The sequence below is a fragment of the Sus scrofa genome, chromosome 16 (genome assembly GCF_054392235.1).
Source record: "Sus scrofa isolate SSC_HxYL_T2T_F1_AM1 chromosome 16, Sscrofa_HxYL_maternal_Yorkshire_Landrace_v2.0, whole genome shotgun sequence".
Lineage (NCBI taxonomy): Eukaryota > Metazoa > Chordata > Mammalia > Artiodactyla > Suidae > Sus > Sus scrofa.
The window spans coordinates 20,478,157-20,496,907 of NC_139398.1; the positions used below are offsets into that span (position 1 = coordinate 20,478,157).

General features: G+C 34.0%; 1 protein-coding gene across 20 annotated transcripts in view; it reads right to left on the minus strand.

Moving 5' to 3' along the window:
* Nucleotides 1–18,751, minus strand: part of CDH18 (cadherin 18) — a 1,020,178-nt gene that overhangs the window by 327,321 nt on the left and 674,106 nt on the right. For all 20 annotated transcript variants that reach the window (XM_021076971.2, XM_021076969.2, XM_021076964.2 and 17 more), the window contains one exon: nucleotides 11,916–12,399. In XM_021076971.2, coding sequence (XP_020932630.1) covers nucleotides 11,916–12,143 — 228 coding nt within the window. In that variant the 5' untranslated portion in view covers nucleotides 12,144–12,399. The remainder of the gene's footprint in view (nucleotides 1–11,915; nucleotides 12,400–18,751) is intronic.

The window sequence follows — 18,751 nt, forward strand, 5'->3', positions numbered from 1 at the left end:
AAAAAAAAGAGTAATCACTGTTTAATGTTTAAACACCCTAAGATATTTGCACTGTCTGGGACAACTAAAAAGATATCAATGTTACGTTTTATAAGTAATAGTCGAAAAGAAATCAAGCAAGTAATCTGAACTCAGGAAGTTTGGATATAGAAGCAAAGGGGAGGGATAAAAAAACAGTCCTTAAATATGTTAAACCTATAAATAAGTACATACTTTGTACATTAACATGACTAATAATAACAATAAGAAGCATATGACGAGAAGAATAATGAGCAACTGGTTGGCTTAAAACAATTCGTCCAGTAGGCATGTAAAAAGTAGAAAACACAATAATCATAATAAACAATAGAATGAAATGATTGCTTGGAAAAATAAAATGTCAGATTGCACAAAAAAAACTAAAAGTTAAAATTAATCTGTATGTGTATTACAAATGTCAGATGCAAAATATCATTATAGTGATGTGATAGTATGGACAAAATATTCAAAAACATTTTGATCAAGACAAATGTGATATAAGGATGTCAATATAGATTAAGGCTGGCACTATTACCATTTTAGTCTAACTCTTTGTTTTTGTTTTGTTTGCTTTGTTTTTGGGGAGAGTTTGTCCTTTGTGTTTTAGAATGTGTCATAGCATCCCTGGCCTCCACGAACTAAATGCCAGTAGCACCAATTCCCTACAAGTTACAACCATAAATTAGGTCCACATTAAAGGTCCACATTATGAATTAGGTTCACATTCAAAGACCCTAAGGCCTTTTGACTTGGGGGAGTTTCTTTCAATTAAAATGATAAATTCTATTTGAAATTGTATTTAGGCTAATATAATACAGACTGAATTATGGTTTGTTATTTTGTTTTGTTTTTGTTTGTTTAATATTTTATTTTTTTAAGTATTTTTTTATTTCTTTATATATGTATTCTTTCTACTGCACATCATGGTGACCCACAAGTACTTGAAATAATGCTCAACATCACTGATTATTAGAGAAATGCAAATCAAAACTACCATGAGATACCACTTCACACCAGTCAGAATGGCCATCATTAAGAAGTCCACAAATAACAAGTGCTGGAGGGGGTGTGGAGAAAACGGAACCCTCCTGCACTGTTAGGAATGTAAGCTGGTACAACCACTATGGAGAACAGTATGGAGGTACCTTAGAAAATTATACATAGAACTACCATATGACCCAGCAATCCCACTCTTGGGCATATATCCGGACAAAACTCTACTTAAAAAAAGACACATGCACCTGCATGTTCATTGCAGCACTATTCACAATAGCCAAGACATGGAATCAACCCAAATGTCCACTGGATTATACTTATTTTCATACTTTTTATTACAATTTGAAAACGTACTTAAACATTGCTCTGGACTCTTTAAATATCTTCGACTATAGTGATTATGCCAAGTGAAATTAATAGGCAATGTTACAGGGGTGAAAAATGTGTCCAGACATAGTCTAATGCCCGCAGGTGTCAAAGTCACCTTTGGTTTAGCACCACTGATACATACAAACACACATACACACACACATGAGTGGATGCGTTTATATAGTAATATAAAGTTCACAATGTGAACAAACATAAATGCATATAAATACAGATACTGTGCCTATAATGTATGTATGGCTTTGTATTGATAATGTTTTAAAATTTTTCCAGTGTAGTATTAAGAAACACTATAAACAATGAATGTGAATGCTATTAATTTAAACTCTTTTTTTACAGCTGCACGTGCAGCATATGGAAGTTCTCAGGCTAGGGATAAAACTGGAGCTGCAGCTGAGACCCGTGCCATGCCACAGACAGACCAGATCTGAATGACATCTGTGAACATCACAACTTGCACCAACACCTGATCCTGAACCCACTGAGCAAGGCCAGGAGTCAAACCTGCATACTCAGGGACACGATGTGAGTCTCTTAACCTGCTGAGCCATAATGGAAACTCCAATTCAAACATTTCTAAATAATTTAAATGGAATATCACTTTCTCTAGAAGTAAATTAAAAATTATTAAAATCTGATTTATTTTATTAAAAAGGGTTCTATAGGACTACCTAAATGAACTATGTACTAAGTTAAGTTCCTTTATGCACCCAATTTCTTATAGGACTGGATCTAAATAGTTAAATTTCCATGATGAGTATTGAGAAAGTTCTATATCCATATGGAACTGGGTGCCATAAATTAATTTCACATGACATCACATCATCACATTGTCACTTGTAAAAAACTCAAATGCCATGTTTTGATACCAGAAGTCTTCCACTTCAAAGAAGTTATGATAAAAATGTTCATAAAATTATCATCTTGACAATATTAAATGACAATTAGGACCTTTTCTTGCTGTGCATTTAATTCTTAATTCAGAGGTCATGATAACATTCAAGCTATTTTTTTTTTCTGAAAAGCCTGAATTCCCATTCCTTTTTACATGATTTATTCCCTCTCTAACCCCAAAATCATTTATTTAACTTGAAGTCATAGTACTTTATATTAAAAGAGATTTGAAGGTTCTTTTTTAAAGAAAGAAAAAATATGGAATAATGGCAATAGCAATGATGATGAGAGGGGAATTTCATGCACTATATACAAGAAAGTGATTTTCATTATAAAATCAGATATCTTCCAATCTCTTCTCTGGAGCTGCCATAACTAATCCCTCTTCCCATGAAGAGGTCACCTAAATGTTTCAAGCACCATTGCTTTCTATTACTTGAGGAATTCAGCAAGACGATTTCTTAGTTCTTTTATACCACTAGAATTCCTTGCTTACCCTCTATATGTTTGTTGTTGTTTTGTAATGAAGCAGGTTGGGAATAATTGCCTAGAGTCTACACTTAGCTACTCACGCATGTAGGACATGGGTAAAGAGGGGAGTGAGAGGTAACTTTTAGTAACTATATTCTTAACATCTATAAGCAATATCTTCCACATGTTACAGTTTATATCTAGAAAAAAATGCTGGCAGTTATAAGAACATATACCATCAATGAAGGGGAGTGAAGATGGAGGATATATTTCATTGTTTATCCTAAAAAAAAATCTAAGTCATTGATGTTTGCTATCAAATATATATTTCATGTCAATACAGACCAAAACCTAATGTAACATTGTGAGTAGATTTAGATATCTTAGCCTAAAACATGGTGCTAAGTAGAAACACACTTTTTGGTGTCTTACTTCCTGCTTAGAATTTTTTATTATAATCTCTTTAATTATAAAATAATGCAATGTGGGTAATATCCATTCACAGATATACTGAAAAAAACATAGACTTTCCTTTATTTCTTATACAAGAATGATCAGCCAGTTAAAGAAGTCATCTATAATGTTTTTAATTATTATTATTTTTAATTTAATTTTATTTTACTTTTTAGCTTTTTAGGGCTGCACCCATGGCACACGGAAGTTCCCAGGCCAGGGGATGAATGGGAGCCACAGCTGCCCACCTACATCACAGCCACAGGATCAAAGTCACAATCACAACCTACACCACAGTTCAGGGCAATGCTGGATTGCCGATCCACTGAGCAAGGCGAGGGATCAAACTCAAATCCTCATGGATATTAGTAGGATTTGTTTCTGCTGTGACACAATGGGAATTCCTATAATGTTTTTAAAATGAAAATAATGTATTTATGGAGATGGAGCAAAATATCTAGCTAATCATGTGCAGTTATCATTTGAAATTTATGAATTGCCAGTTGTTGTGTATTAACAGACATTATTGCTTATGTATGTCCTTAGTTAAATTCTAATAGTAACACATATTTAAATATTCCTAGTATATACCAGTACATGCCAATACACTTTGCAACTACAACCAACACATTGCATATACTCTACTGGTAAGGATGAGATATATATGCAATACAGTCAATAGCTAGTAGCCCAAAATAAGAATTCATATGGATTCTAGATTATAATTTCTGATCTCTAAAATAAACAATTCTATTTTTGCACCATACTTTTTATTCAATAAGTAATATTTTCTAATATATGTGATAAACTATAGAAATCAAGACCTGAAGATTGCATCTACCAAACCCAAATTGGGTTGGTAGATGCAAACTATTGCATCTGGAGTGAATAAGCAATGAGAACCTACTGTATAGCACAGGCAACTATATCTAATCACTTGTGATGGGACATGATGGAGGATAATGTGAGAAAAAGAATGTGTGTGTGTGTGTGTGTATAACTGGGTCACTTTACTGTATAGCAGAAACTGACAGAACATTGTAAATCAACTAAAAAAAAATTTTTTTAAAGAACTTAAGACATAAATAATGCATTTTTTGTCTAGTGCCATTAATTCTAAACACCAGTATCCTCAAATTTTAGGATCCAATCAAATGAAAATATAGTTTTAGTCAAAGGAATGCTAAGAATTACTGTAATAAAATGATACATTTCACAAAGCAAAAATTAGAAACAAATAGTAACTATGAAACACTTATTTTTTTTCTTTATTTTTTTAGGGCCACACCCACAACATATGGAGGTTCCCAAGCTAGGGGTCGAATTGGAGCTATGAAGCCAGCCCATGAGAGAGCCACAGCAATGCCAGATCTGAGCCACATATGCAACCTATACCACAGCTTATGGCAAAGCCACATCTTTAAACCACTGAGCAATGCCAGGGGTCGAACCTGTGTCCTCATGGATACTAGTCAGATTCATTTCCACTGAGCCATGATGGTAACTACTATAAAAAACTTCTTGGTAACATCACTGGAAAGAATTTTTTTTTCTTTTTTTTTTTTTTTTTGCTATTTCTTTGGGCTGCTCCCACGGCATATGGAGGTTCCCAGGCTAGGGGTTGAATCGGAGCTGTAGCCACTGGCCTATGCCAGAGCCACCGCAACGCGGGATCCGAGCCGTGTCTGCAACCCACACCACAGCTCAAGGCAACGCCGGATCGTTAACCCACTGAGCAAGGGCAGGGACCGAACCCGCAACCTCATGGTTCCTAGTTGGATTCGTTAACCACTGCGCCACGAAGGGAACTCCTGGAAAGAATTATTGCACCTATCAGGGAAAGAACTGCTAGTGTTGATAAGTTTAAAAGAATAACAAAAGAATACACAATCAAGGACCCTGAAGAGTCAGGATAAAAGAAATATTCATATCCCCTCAACTATGAAAAAATTATCAATTTCATTCATAATAAGAGAAATGTAAATTGAAAGTACACAGAGATGCAATTGTTCACCTATTTGCAAAATTCCAAGTTTTACAATAATATCTTGGCATTGCTGTAGAAAAAAGTTACTCCCATACATCACTGAGAGAGGTAAACAGTAGTACAATTTTAACAAAATTATAATTTATTTTTTAATCAGAATCCCACTTCTGAAAAATCTCTCCCAAAGATATGTATGTACATGTATACTAAAGGATGTGGGTGCATGGGCACTCATTACATTACTGCATATAATGAAACAAAAATAATAAAAATTAAAACACCAAGAATTAACAAACCTTCATTAAAATAACCATGGAAGAGGGTTTGCCAACGAAGATAGGGAGGTAAAGACCTCAAAAACTTCTCTCCTCCATGAGAGCAATGGTTAGTGAAATATTCTCGTGTGAATAATTTTAAATAATTACCACAACCATTAACATAACTATAATAGGTTAGAGTTCATGGAGCCCTTTCCAGTGAATTACTACATTTGATCATTACAATAGGCATTGAGAAAGATTCTGTGCAAATAAGGATAAAATAGTCCTAGAAGCTGCTTACAAAGCATTCACAGGCTGCCAGGTGAGGATGATATTTTAACCAGGGGCTTTAAATATTTTCTGTAAATGGTCATTAGTAAATTTTTTTAAACTATCTGCACCTTACTCTCCCTCATTCAATTCTGCCTTTGTAGCTGGAAAAAAGCCAAATATTATACATAAATGCAAGTATGGCTGTATTCCAATAAAGCATTGCTTGTGGAAACTGAATTTGGGTTTCATTTCATTTACGTGTGTCATAGAGTATTATTTAAAGCATTACTTTTAAAAAATTTTAGGGAATTCTCTTGTAGCACAGCAGGTTAAGGATCTGGCATTTTCACTGCAGCAGCATGGGATGCTGAGAACAATAAAACATTAATCGAGGAAATTAAAGATTCAAATAAATGGAAAGATATCCCTGCTCCCAGTTTAGAAGAATTAATATTGTTAAGATGGCTATATTACCCAAAGCAATCTACAGAATTAATGTCAACCGTATCAAATTACCTATGACATTTTTTACAGAACTAGAACAAATAATCTAAAATTTTATATGGAACCATAAAAGCAATCCTCAGGGGGGAAAAAAAAGCAGGAAGTATGACTCTCGCGGACAATGTTACAAAGGTACAGTAATCAAGACAGTTTGGTATTGATACAAAAACAGACATATGGACAAGTGGAACAGAATTGAGAGACCAGACACCCTCAGCCAATTAATCTTCAACAAAGGAGTCAGGAATATAAAAGGGGAAAAGGACAGCATTTTCAGCAAGTGGTGCTGGGAAAACTGGAGAGCTACATGTAAATCAATGTAACTAGAACACATCCTCACACAATGCACAAAAATAAACTCGAAATGGTTTAAAGACTTAAACATATGATAAGACACCGTAAAACTCCTGGAAGAGAACATAGGCAAAACATTCTCTGACATCAACTATACAAATGTTTTCTTAGGTCAGTCTCCCAAGGCAACAGAAATGAAACAAATATAAACAAATGGGATCTAATCAAACTTAGAAGCCTTTTTTTTTTTTTTTTTCTGTCTTTTTGTTCTTATAGGGCTGCACCCACAGCATATGGAGGTTCCCAGGCTAGGGGTCAAATTGGAGCTACAGTTGCCAGCCACAGCCACACCCACAGCAAAGTGGGATCCGAGCCACGTCTGTGACCTACATCACAGTTCATGGCAACACCAGATCCTTAACCTACTGAGAAAGGCCAGGGATTGAACCCACGTCCTCATAGACACTAGTCAGGTTCATTAACCGCTGCACCATGATGGGAACTCCAGAAACATAGAAGCTGTTGCATGACAAAGGAAACCACAAACAAACAAAACCCCAAAAGATAACCTACATAATGGGAGAAAATGCTTGCAAATGATGCGACTGACAAGGGCTTATTCTCCAAAATATACAAACAACTCACACAATTCAACAACACAAAAGCAAACAAACAACCCAATCAAAAAAATGGGCAGAGGACTCAAACAGATATTTCTTCAAAGAAGACATGAATGGCCAGCAGGCATATGAAAAAATTTTCAACATTGTGAATTATCAGAGAACTACAAATCAAAGCTACAATGAGGTACCACCTCACTCTGGTCAAAATGGCCATCATTAATAAGTCTACAAATAACAAATGCTGGAGAGGGTAGTGTCAAAAGGTAATGTCCTACACTGTTGGTGAGAATGTAAATTGGTACAACCACTATGAAAAACAGTATGGAGGTTCCTCAGAAAATTAAATATAGAACTAACTCACCAGGCATACATCCAAACAAAACTTTCATTCAAAAAGATACATGCACCCCTATGTTCAAAGCAGCACTATTTGCAATAGCCAAGACATGGAAATAACCTAAACGTCCATCTACAGATGAACAGATTAAGAAGATGTGGTACATATACATAACAGAACACTACTCGGCCACAAAAAAGAATGAAATAATGCCATTTGCAGCAATATGGAGGCAGCTAGAGATTCTCATACTAAGTGAAGTATGTCAGGAAGAGAAAGACAAATATCATTATATAAGTTATATGCGGAATCTAAAATGTGGCACAAATGGACCTATCTACAGAACAAAAACACACACAGAAATGGAAAACAGACTTGTGATTGCCAAGGGGGAGGGGGAGGAAATAGGATGGATTGGAGTTTGGGGTTAGCAGAGGAAAACTCTTACATTTAGAATGCATAAGTAATGCGGTCCTGCTGTACAGCACAGGGAGCTATATCCAATCTCTAGTGATAAAACATGATGGAAGATAATATGAGAAAAAGAATATATATATATATGACTGGGCCACTTTGCTCTAGAATAGAAATTGATATAACATTGTGAATCAACTACAATTTAATTGAAAAAATTAAAAATAAATAATAAAAATTTTAGGGAGTTCTCTTATGGCACAGTGGGTTAATAATCTGGGGTTGTCACTGCAGTGGCTTGGGTCACTTCTGTGGCACAGGTTTGGTCCTTGGTCCAGGAACTTCCACATGCTGTAGGCATGGCCCAATAAATAAATAAATATTGAAAAAAATTAATAGTTAAATTAAAAAAAAAAACTTTTTAGTATGAAGGCAATACCAAAATATGTAACTGGATGAAATTTGGCTCACAGGCCTTTGTTTAACCCATAATCCAAACTATAAACCAAACTTTATAAATCACTTATAACTACTAAAAGAAAGGTCAAACAGTTTTTCTCAGTGTCATATGTCAGAAATGCAGGGAATTAAAGAAACTTGCCAGTTGTAATATGGATAATAAGCAGAGAAGCCTTAAATCCAGCCCTGCCTAGTCATTATTATCTCATAGAGGTAATAAATCTAATCCAGCGCTAGATATGCTATATGGCCAGCATTTTAGGATATATGCGTTATCTTATATAAAATCATATTCTTGATTATAATGGGATTCACTAACACAGTTCAACTTTCAAAAAATTTAAAAAAATAGACTTGATGGTTTATGTTGGTTTTTACATGATTTTTGGAAAGGAGAGAAGGCTTTTTTTTTTTAACTACAATGGTATTACAATATAATTTGTTCCAGGAAGAAAGGACTTAGCTGCTAACAAATATGTTATTATATCTTCTTTAATCTTTCAAGTTTTTAAAAAGATTATTAACAAATCTATGAGATGAAATAAATGAGATCAATTCATACACTAGTTTTGGTATTTGATCTCTCGTGGCATTACCTTCTGAAGAAACTTTATGGATTATCAATCATACATATCTGTATGTATGTATAAGTACATATACTTAATGTATATAATTATATCTTATATGTGTATATATAATAAATATGTAATTGCATGTTATACTATATATAATTATGATAATGTATACATGGGATATACCTGACATATATATGTATATTTCTACTATTTACCATGAGAAATTGCCTTATGATCATGGCCTTAGCCTTAAAAAAATCTCTTAGTAGTGAATAATATGTATTGACCAATGTCAAAAAAAAATATCCTCATAATAAATGCAGTCATTGATTAAAAAATGTCTAGAGAATTATCATAAAAATATGAGTTAAAAAACATCAAAACAGGCTTCAGCTCTTATCAAAATTGCAGATGATATTGATTTATAATATGAAATTTAATTACAGATATAGAAAATTACAATCAAGAGCTCAAGGATAATTTGAAATGAACTTACATAATAAATCCAGGAAAAATTTTATTTTAATAACAGAGCTGCTTTATATGATTTTTATTTTCTGCTGACAAAATTCCTGCTGGCATTTCTGTGTAAAAAGGGATCAGGGGGTCATTTTCAGCACTTTGGAGGCGTTCCCTCTTCGTGCTCATAGTGACTGTAATGATTCTATCTTTCATTCAGGAACACTTTGAATATAGAGGGCTGGTTCATTATAAATGTTTTTAGAGAGTGAAATATAAATTCCCTTCTTAATTAAAAATAATGGGACAAGATGGCATGACTTTAAGTCCATGTGTATTGTTGAGCTTTGCAGGGCTGTTTTTAAAATTTTTTACATATATGAATGTATTTATGCATGTATGCATGCAGGGCGTGAGGGATGAGGGGAACAAACCTATGCAATTAAGTTAGACTTGTTTATAAAGGCAGACGAGTACTGAGCAGAAAGACTATGACTGAGTGAGGCACCCAGTCCAGATAAAGATAAGAGGACCCCATCTTTGGCTGTGACCCTTTAAATTTGCCTGTGAAGACTACAAACAGTAGAATGAATACCAGTTTCCCAAGAACCTCCACAAAGAAACAGGTTCACAGCCCCCACCACCTCCTGATGGCTAACAAGCTCTCAACCATATGTTCATTGGCACCAAAACCCAAAAATATTGCTTAACAACTAGTCAATGTTTTGAGGTTTCATATTTCACTAAAACTATGTGACCTACCCCCAAAATGAGAAGTTGTCTGAGCTTTGCCTTCCCTTTCTAGCAAACTTTGTTTTGTTTTTTAGTTAAATTAAAACTGACAGGAAACACACATAACAAAATATTTAATAGTATACATATTTTTTTCCTTTTTGGGTATTCCCCAAAAGGGGGGAAAAGGTTCCTTTTTTTCACCTTTTCACAAATTGAAAGGATTACTGAAAAGTGATTTTGAAGTTCATAATAAAAATAACTTCGGAATAATTCAATACATTACGTTTTTACTTTAGTATATTTATTTCCATGTATTTCATGGAATACTCTGTAGGGGGGAAAGTCTAGGATGAAGATGAGAGGTTTTGGTCTTGTTTTAATATGTATATATGAAAATAATAGAATTGTTCCAGATCTTTTTTGTGTCTCATATTCTGACTCTATAGCTGCTGCTTTGTGTAGAAAATACAGCTATCACACAGTCCCTGTTGGATGAAGGGTGAACAGATGGTTTGTGCTCCTGTACTGCCCACACGTTAGGGAAGCTCCACGGCTTGGATGGAGATCTAATTTTTTTTTTTTTTAGTACTAACAATGCTAAAGCAAAAATAAATAGGCAGGGAGAGAGAAGTCACTGAGCCTGCCATTAGGAAGATTTTGCTGCTGTGCTAGCTGCTTCTCCCATAGGTCCTGAACAAACCTAAGCATGGCTGCTTCCAAGAGTAATTTATGAGAAGAAGGCTTCCCTACTTCCCCCTCTATTCTTAACCCTAGAGATTCGATGACACATGTTAAAAACCCCCCTTATCACTGAGCAAACACTTTCCGAAAGGGTTTGATGAGCCATTAGATTGTCTTCTCTGCATTTGTGAAAGGGAAGTTGGTCTGAAGTTATGATCATTTTATCAACATCATTCTTTTGGGATTTTAAAAAAACCTGTACATCCAGTGTATATTTAACCTATATTTAAACTATATCAACATCTTTATAGAAATTGATTTGGGGGATTGGAAAAACATTCATATGCTTTTAAAGGCTGACTTAAAATCAGATACTATCTCTGTAACAATTAACAGAAAAATATTAATGTCAAATGTTTTATTTTTAGCCTCATGTGCTATAGCAATAGATGGAAAAAATTGTAAATATCAATTTACTAGTAAATGGCATCATGGATTCCAATATACCTTCATGGTAATAAAGACAAAATTACCTAATTGTGTGTTTAATTAAGTGTTTCCATTTTACATGAGCGAACAGCAAGGGTAATATGATGGTAAAGAACATTCTAGTCTAGGGGAGTTCCCATTGTGGCTCAGTGAGTTAAGAACCCCACACAGTGTCTGTGAGAATGCAGGTTTGATCCCTGGCCTCATTCAGTGGGTTAAGGATCTGGCACTGCAGCAAGCTGTAGCATGGATCACAGATCTGACTCAGATCTGGTTTTGCTGCAGCTGTGGCATCGGCTGCAGCTGCAGCTCCAATTTGACCCCTAGCCTGGGAAATTCTGTATACCACGGATATGGCTGTAAAAAACCAAACAAACAAATAAACAAAGAACATTGTAGCTTAGTATTATTAACTGACAGAGATGTGACACAACTGATGAAGTTCATTTTTCAGAATTGTTATTTTTAAATGTTTAATAGAAGAAATAGCATTCTATAACATAATTCACTTTAAGTTCCATGTCCCTGCAAATCCAATTCCAACTCCACCCTCATCTCACCCCATAATTTCCCAGGAGAGGAAAAAATAAAATAATAAAAACTTACTTTTCCAACATATTGTGGGTCTGGTCCCATATGTTCTTCTAAAACAAAGAACTGATTCCAAACCCATCCCCTTTTGGGACGGTGGTGGACTTCGGTTTCACCTTCAATGTGTTTGGTTTGGTTTCTGGTCCCCTTGATGGAGCTGTGGTGAGCAGTTCCATAACACCTCTGCACAAAACAGAGACACACTAGGACTGGACAGATGCAAGATGTGCTCGTAATTTTCATTGTAAGATAACTTTCCAGGTCACAGTTCTCCTTCTTTTCCTTGTTGGCTACAAATGCTTAGTGAGCATTCAAGAGAGAAGCCAAAGCATCTTTTGGAAGGACAGTCCAAAGTAAATTGTTTAGCGTGTCCATGATTTAACTGCCCATCAGGGAAAGGTTAGACTACATTTACATCCTGAAACACTTGAAGAATCAAAGCTGAAGTTGTTTGATTCTAAGTCTTCACAGTTGGCGAACAGGGACAACCATTTTCTACCTAATGGAAAGAGAGAAAATTATATACATTATAGACATGGGAGTTTTATGTATTTGCTCTGAACGGAATTATACTTTTTGCAGTGTGATGCTGATAGGCAAACAATGCATGCAAGTTCTTTTGGAAATAAACACAAACATAAACACAATCATGTATAGGCTGCGACACTGCATTTTTGCATGAACATACCTATCTGTAATTTTAGTTTTCAATTATATGCATGATTGAGGAAATATATATACATATATGTATATACATATACTCTTTGAAACAACAGAAATGTAACCCTAGGGAGTGTTGAAATGCTGAAAAATTGACCATGAGTACATGCCTATTCCTGAGTTAATATGATCTATTAGGGACTCTATGCTAAGGGTAAGTTTATCTTGTTTTTGTTAGATGTGGTGCAGTTTACAATTTACTATGCATGTTGCACATAGATTACTTACTACATATGATTCACAGAACTTCAACAAAATACTCCTTGGGGTTCAAAATTTTCACAAACTGTTATAGCAATCAAGTAGGTATTTAATTTCTTTAGTGAGTAAAAAGAAGAAAAAAAGCAATGCCCTTATGGCACAGTGGGTTAAGGATCCAGCATTGTCAGTGCAGCAGCTTGGGTCAGTGATGTGATGTGGATTTGATCCCTGGCATGGGCATTTCCATGGGCCATGGCTGTGGCCAAAAAAAGAAACAAACAAACAAAATAAGATGGCTGAAAAAAATAAATATATGCAATTGAAAGTTACTTCACTCTTGGGGATCAGATAGGCATAAATGAACATATCACGAATATGATATTAGTGGACTGAATCATAGCTTGTGTGGGTTTTAGTAGGCCTTCAAATAATGGTCTAGGATGTGCTCTTCACCTACAGGCAAGACAGAGATTCAGGCTTGGGAATGACACTACACATAGGTCTAGCAGCTATGAAAAGAAAGGTATAAAGAAGGAAAGGATGGTGGCAAAAAGAATGGGGGAGATGAGAATTATTTTGATTTTCAAATAAGAAACACTGAGCACTTGGATTTTGGTTTTAGTAGAACTGAAAAGTAAAGCAAAACTTGAGAAATATTTCTGTGAGACAAAATAGAATTTGGAAGATAAAAAGTTGAGTGATATGATTGAAAACACACAAAACTACATAGTAAATTTTGCTGTGTTTTTATTTGTGTGTTTCAGTATGCATTTGGAAAATACTTATCTATATATATCTATATAGATATAGATTTGAGATTACAGCTATTCCATCTAGCAAAAAACATTAGATTTGTCATCTTCTCATTCCAAAATATTCACCCCTTCCACTCAGCACAAACCAAAATGTAGATCTAAATGAATTACAAAGTGGTTGACATGAAAATATAAATGATCTTAAAAACTGAATATAAATAATTAGTGATAAAATAATTCTTTCATGCATGTGAGAAAAAAGTTTATTCTAAGTAAGGGATGAAAAGAAAATTGCAAATCCAGGGCAAAGTGCTTTTCTCTATCAGTATTTCTCACCATAAATTAGGGTTAAAAATAATTATTACTTTATCAGGAATGCAAGAATTATATTGGATTTCAATTGGGATTTTATTTTAATCATTTGACAAATATAAATTGAAACAATATTTTTGAATGTGAAGATACAGTTTTGATTTAATGAAATTCAAATGAATCAAAGACTCTTCTAACATATAAAAAAGAGCAATACCATTCTAGATCCAACATGATAAGAGCAAAGGAAAGAAAGAAAACAGATTTTCTATTATTTGGGCAATTTATTTCGACTATGCATTTATGTGAAACATCTACTTTTGTCTCAATTTTCTCATTTACTAAAATTTGTGACTTGAATAATTGCTTCTAATATTCTTTACAATTTAAAAATTATTCAGATCTTTTAAAACTTTTATTTTTAATTTATTAAAAGTTTCTTTATTTTCAAGTCACAGATTTCAAAAACCAGGCTTTTTCTTCTTAGAAGTCAAGCTGATGAATATATAGAAGGTGTTGTTATCTTAATACTTTCACACCATTTGGTGTGATTTTTAAATGAAATTAACATCTTTGCCCTTTATGCCAAGTTGTTTAACAAAGCATAATTCATGAGTGGAAGGTGAAGAAAGCGGCTTTTGTAATGCATTACTGATAATGTAGAATGAGTGTTTCCTTTAAATAATGATCTTGCATGGCATCTCCAAAATACATAAATACATTTTATTCTACCTATGCACTATATGTTTATGAAGCTCTATTATGACAATTATGAAACGTGTTAAGGCTCAGTAAAATGAAAGAGAAAATATACACATCACTACCGTACTTTTGAAAGTAATTTCATTTACTACATAATGAGAAAACATCCAAATGTGAAAATTATCTGCCCTATTTCAAGAAATACATCCCTGCATAGCTTAGAATTTTAAAAATAAAATTAATCACTGGTTGAGAATAACACAATAGAAATACGTTGTTGGCATTTGCTATTTTTTTTTTTTTACTAAGCAATATTCAAGAACTTTCCTGCTTTCCTGGAATATTCTGTATATGAATTATAATAAACAGAGCCCTAAGTTTCACTTGGACCACCTAAGGACCAGATACTTTCTTCCTCAAACCATTAATTAGAACTTGCACCAATGACATATACATATTAATTATACATTCTGATACCCTAGAGTAGATGATGGATGGTTGGGGGCAAAGATGAGACATTTTGCACAGAAGTGGTAAGGGTCTTAACATCCAGGACAGAATTCAGTGACAGCTGAGTGAATTGAGGGTGACTTTAGCCATTGTTTCAAAGTTAATTAACTAACATTTTTTCTTACTGCCTAACTTCTATCTGCTCCTACTTCTTGCCAAACCTGATTTTTAAGGTCCCTGACCAATTCTGATGGCTGTATAATATTCATCCACTAAGTTTACTTGTTGCATTCCATAGCTAAGCTAGTCTTCTGCTGTTTAAAAAAAAAAAAAAAAAAAAAAAAAAAAAAAAAAAAAAAAAAAAAACCTTGTGATTAAAAATTAAGCATTATCATAATACTCTAAAAAAATAAGTAGTTTCCAAATAATGCATTGCATACACTAATGTGCAGCACAAACCACTCTCCCCACCTTACTTAATTAAAATGATTCAATGTTTCTTTGAAAGACTAGTCCCTTGCTTGTATAAATACCCCTCTTCTGTAAAAGAGTTAAAAACATGGTGTGAGTCAAGAGACTTGACCTCAAATGTTCATTTTGTAGAAAACTATCACATTTTATGAAGATTGTATTCTCTGAGAAATTTTTCATTGAATAACCTGTACATTCAGTTGATCCCCTGAATTTATGATTTAATAGCTGTGTATCAATTATAAACAATTTTTCTTATGCTGACTTAGGTGAACATCACTCAAGATTCAATAATTAGCCATTTATAGATTGAAGTATAGTCACTCCTTCAAAGAGCTCTGAGCAAACACCATCATCAAAGAAAAATATTGTCTCACTTACTCCAAATGTATTGCTTGTAACTTGGGCCTTTGACTGGATTTTCTTTCCAACTCATTCTTAATTTATAAACCTGGGAATACAAAAAAGTCTAGAGAATGCCTTCTGTTTGCTTTTTTAAAAAGAATATTTCTTTGATCTTTTTCTTATTGTGAAATGCCTTTGGAAAAAATACTCTGTCAACTTTATGAATGTATCTTCCCATTCTTTATGCATGGGGTTCTGCAAGATAGTATTTTGCATGTTCAAAAAGCTTAGAATTGGAGTTCCCATTGTGGCTCAGTGACTTAAGAACACAACGTAGTTTCTGTGAGGATACTGGTTTGTTTCCTAGCCTCGCTCAGTGGGTTAAAGCTCCAGCATTGCTGCAAGCTGTGGCCTAGGTCACAGATGCAGCTCAGATCCAGTGAGTGTTGCTGTGGCTGTGGCATAGGTCTTGGCTGCAGTTCTGATTTGACCCCTAACCTGAGCACTTCAATAAGCCACAGGTGCAACCTTAAAAAAAAAGCCTAGAATTATAATTGCTACCAAAACTTTAGCATTATGTATTACTGGTAGGGATTTATCTGACTTTGCATAGAACAAGGTTAGGTTAAATGGAAAAATGTCCAAAGAAGATAAAGTATGATGCAAAGTTATATTTTTGGAAATTAAGTTCATTTTAGCTACATATGGATGTCTTGAGTGGAGAAATACACATTGGTGGTAGGGGGATGCCCAGTGTACAGAAGGGGTTCTTCCCAACTATTGAACCTGTAAATGTTTAAGATGAGAGGCTGTTCTTCATGAGAGCATGATGTACTTTGAAAATGATATAACTTAACTTTTCCATGATAAATTATTAAAATCCATCATACTGTCAGGCAGATTTAAATATAAAGAAATTTATATTTATATTTGAATTCTGAGGTACTTATATAAAGTAAAAGTCACAACTACTGGACAAAGACATTTTTCAGTTTAATAAAAAAATTATTACTGAATGTATATATGTATGTGTATATCTATATGTGTATGTATGCATATATTTACCTATTTTCAGGATGCTGTGTTCTAAAACAAAGTTATCATTTGGGATGTGTTTATGGGCATAAACAGCTATTGCTAACAAGATGTGAACCCTGGAATTACAGTGTCCATCATTTTCGGATTCAGTGATAAATAATATCAGTATCATTTTCTTATTCTAAGGCTAGTCCTCATTCAATTTCCAGTGATACTGGCTTCTGAATTCTGGCTTTACCTTCCTGTCCTTTATTCTCCAATTTTACTATTTTTTGATGTTAGTATTTTATTCTTCCTTAATTTATAATTTATCTGATTAATAATTAATTTTGCTCTTCTCTATCACTGCCAATTGAATACTATATTTGGGTTACAGCTACGTAATCATGAATTTTGGAATCCCCTGTCTTATATGAGGTCTGCTGACACCACTCCTCAACCCTTTTCCTAGAAAAAGATATTATCTCTATACTCCTGTCAGGAAACAAACCTACCCTCTTCCCCCAAAGGTGGTTATACAAACACCCTTGAAAAGAGACACAACCACCTTTGGGGGTGAAGAGCGGTGTCAGCAGACCTCATATAAGACAGGGGATTCCAAAATTCATGATTCCTTAGCTGTGACCCAAATATACTATGTGCGTGGTATATTCATGGGTTGCTTCCTGCTTCCTCCCCACCCCGGCACATGAGGAGCAAGGGACAATTGAGTTGCCTGCTGTGCTATGGATCATCAAACCTCTGATCCAGAGTTTCCTATCTTCTGCCAGCATCTATGAAACTGAGCAATCTAACTTATTGACTTGAAAGTAAAGTAAAATCTCAAATTCTTCACTTGAAGTCTGGATATCATATTGGAGTGTAATGGCTTCCTCCCCTGAATTACTGTAAAATGTATCTAGTTTTTTGTTACTTTTGCAGACAAGCATTCTAATTTTTTACCTAGGTGCTATTTAATTTTTCCTTTGTGTCAGATTTTTCAGAGTTCTCACACCATGTCTGATGTATTTTCCATCTCCTTTATTAGCTAGTGAGGTACCTTTCATATTGCAGGCAATAAGTAATTATTTGTTGAATGAAGGGATGCATGCATGGGAAACAGACAAATTAATTCAGGGTTTGTGCAGCAAAAGAGGTATTAAAATATCAAGTTTCAACTTAGAGCATTTAATTGTAAGACTATATTACAAAAAAAAGCCATTTTAAAAGCATGCTTTGATGTGGTTAACATTATACTTTGTTTTTTACTTAAAAGCCTGTCACAATCAAAGAAGTATAATTACTGGATAACAAAATTACATTTTGTCAATAAAATCCTGCTTTCTCACTGAGTTCATTTTAACACAGAGGGAATTAGGGAAGCCATTCAAATACTGAGCCAAATGTGCATAAGCAAACTTTGCAAAGGCATTTGCTATGTGCTATTATGAATAATATTTTATTCATTATACATAGACCAAAATATGTATATGAATATTCCTACTACATTGGCTAATATATATGAATTCTATATATCTATAATTATGTGAATTTATATATATATATGGAATAAAACAGAATATTCACATTGTCACTATTCTTCTATCTCAAGATATATTCCACTATTTTTAGATTAATGCAGGCATGCTTATGCAAATTTTTATTTTAATGGTACATATATTCCTGAAATTACACATAGAAATTGGAGGAGCAATGTCCTGAAGTATAGACATATGAAAGATTATATTCATCATGTTGTTCTATTTGGCTGCAACAGCTAATATCATAGAATTACTCTCAATTTCCATGTTGTTCATTCTACTCTTCATAGTGCCCAGTGAACATTATTCAAAAAAATTAGAAAATTAAAATGGTAAA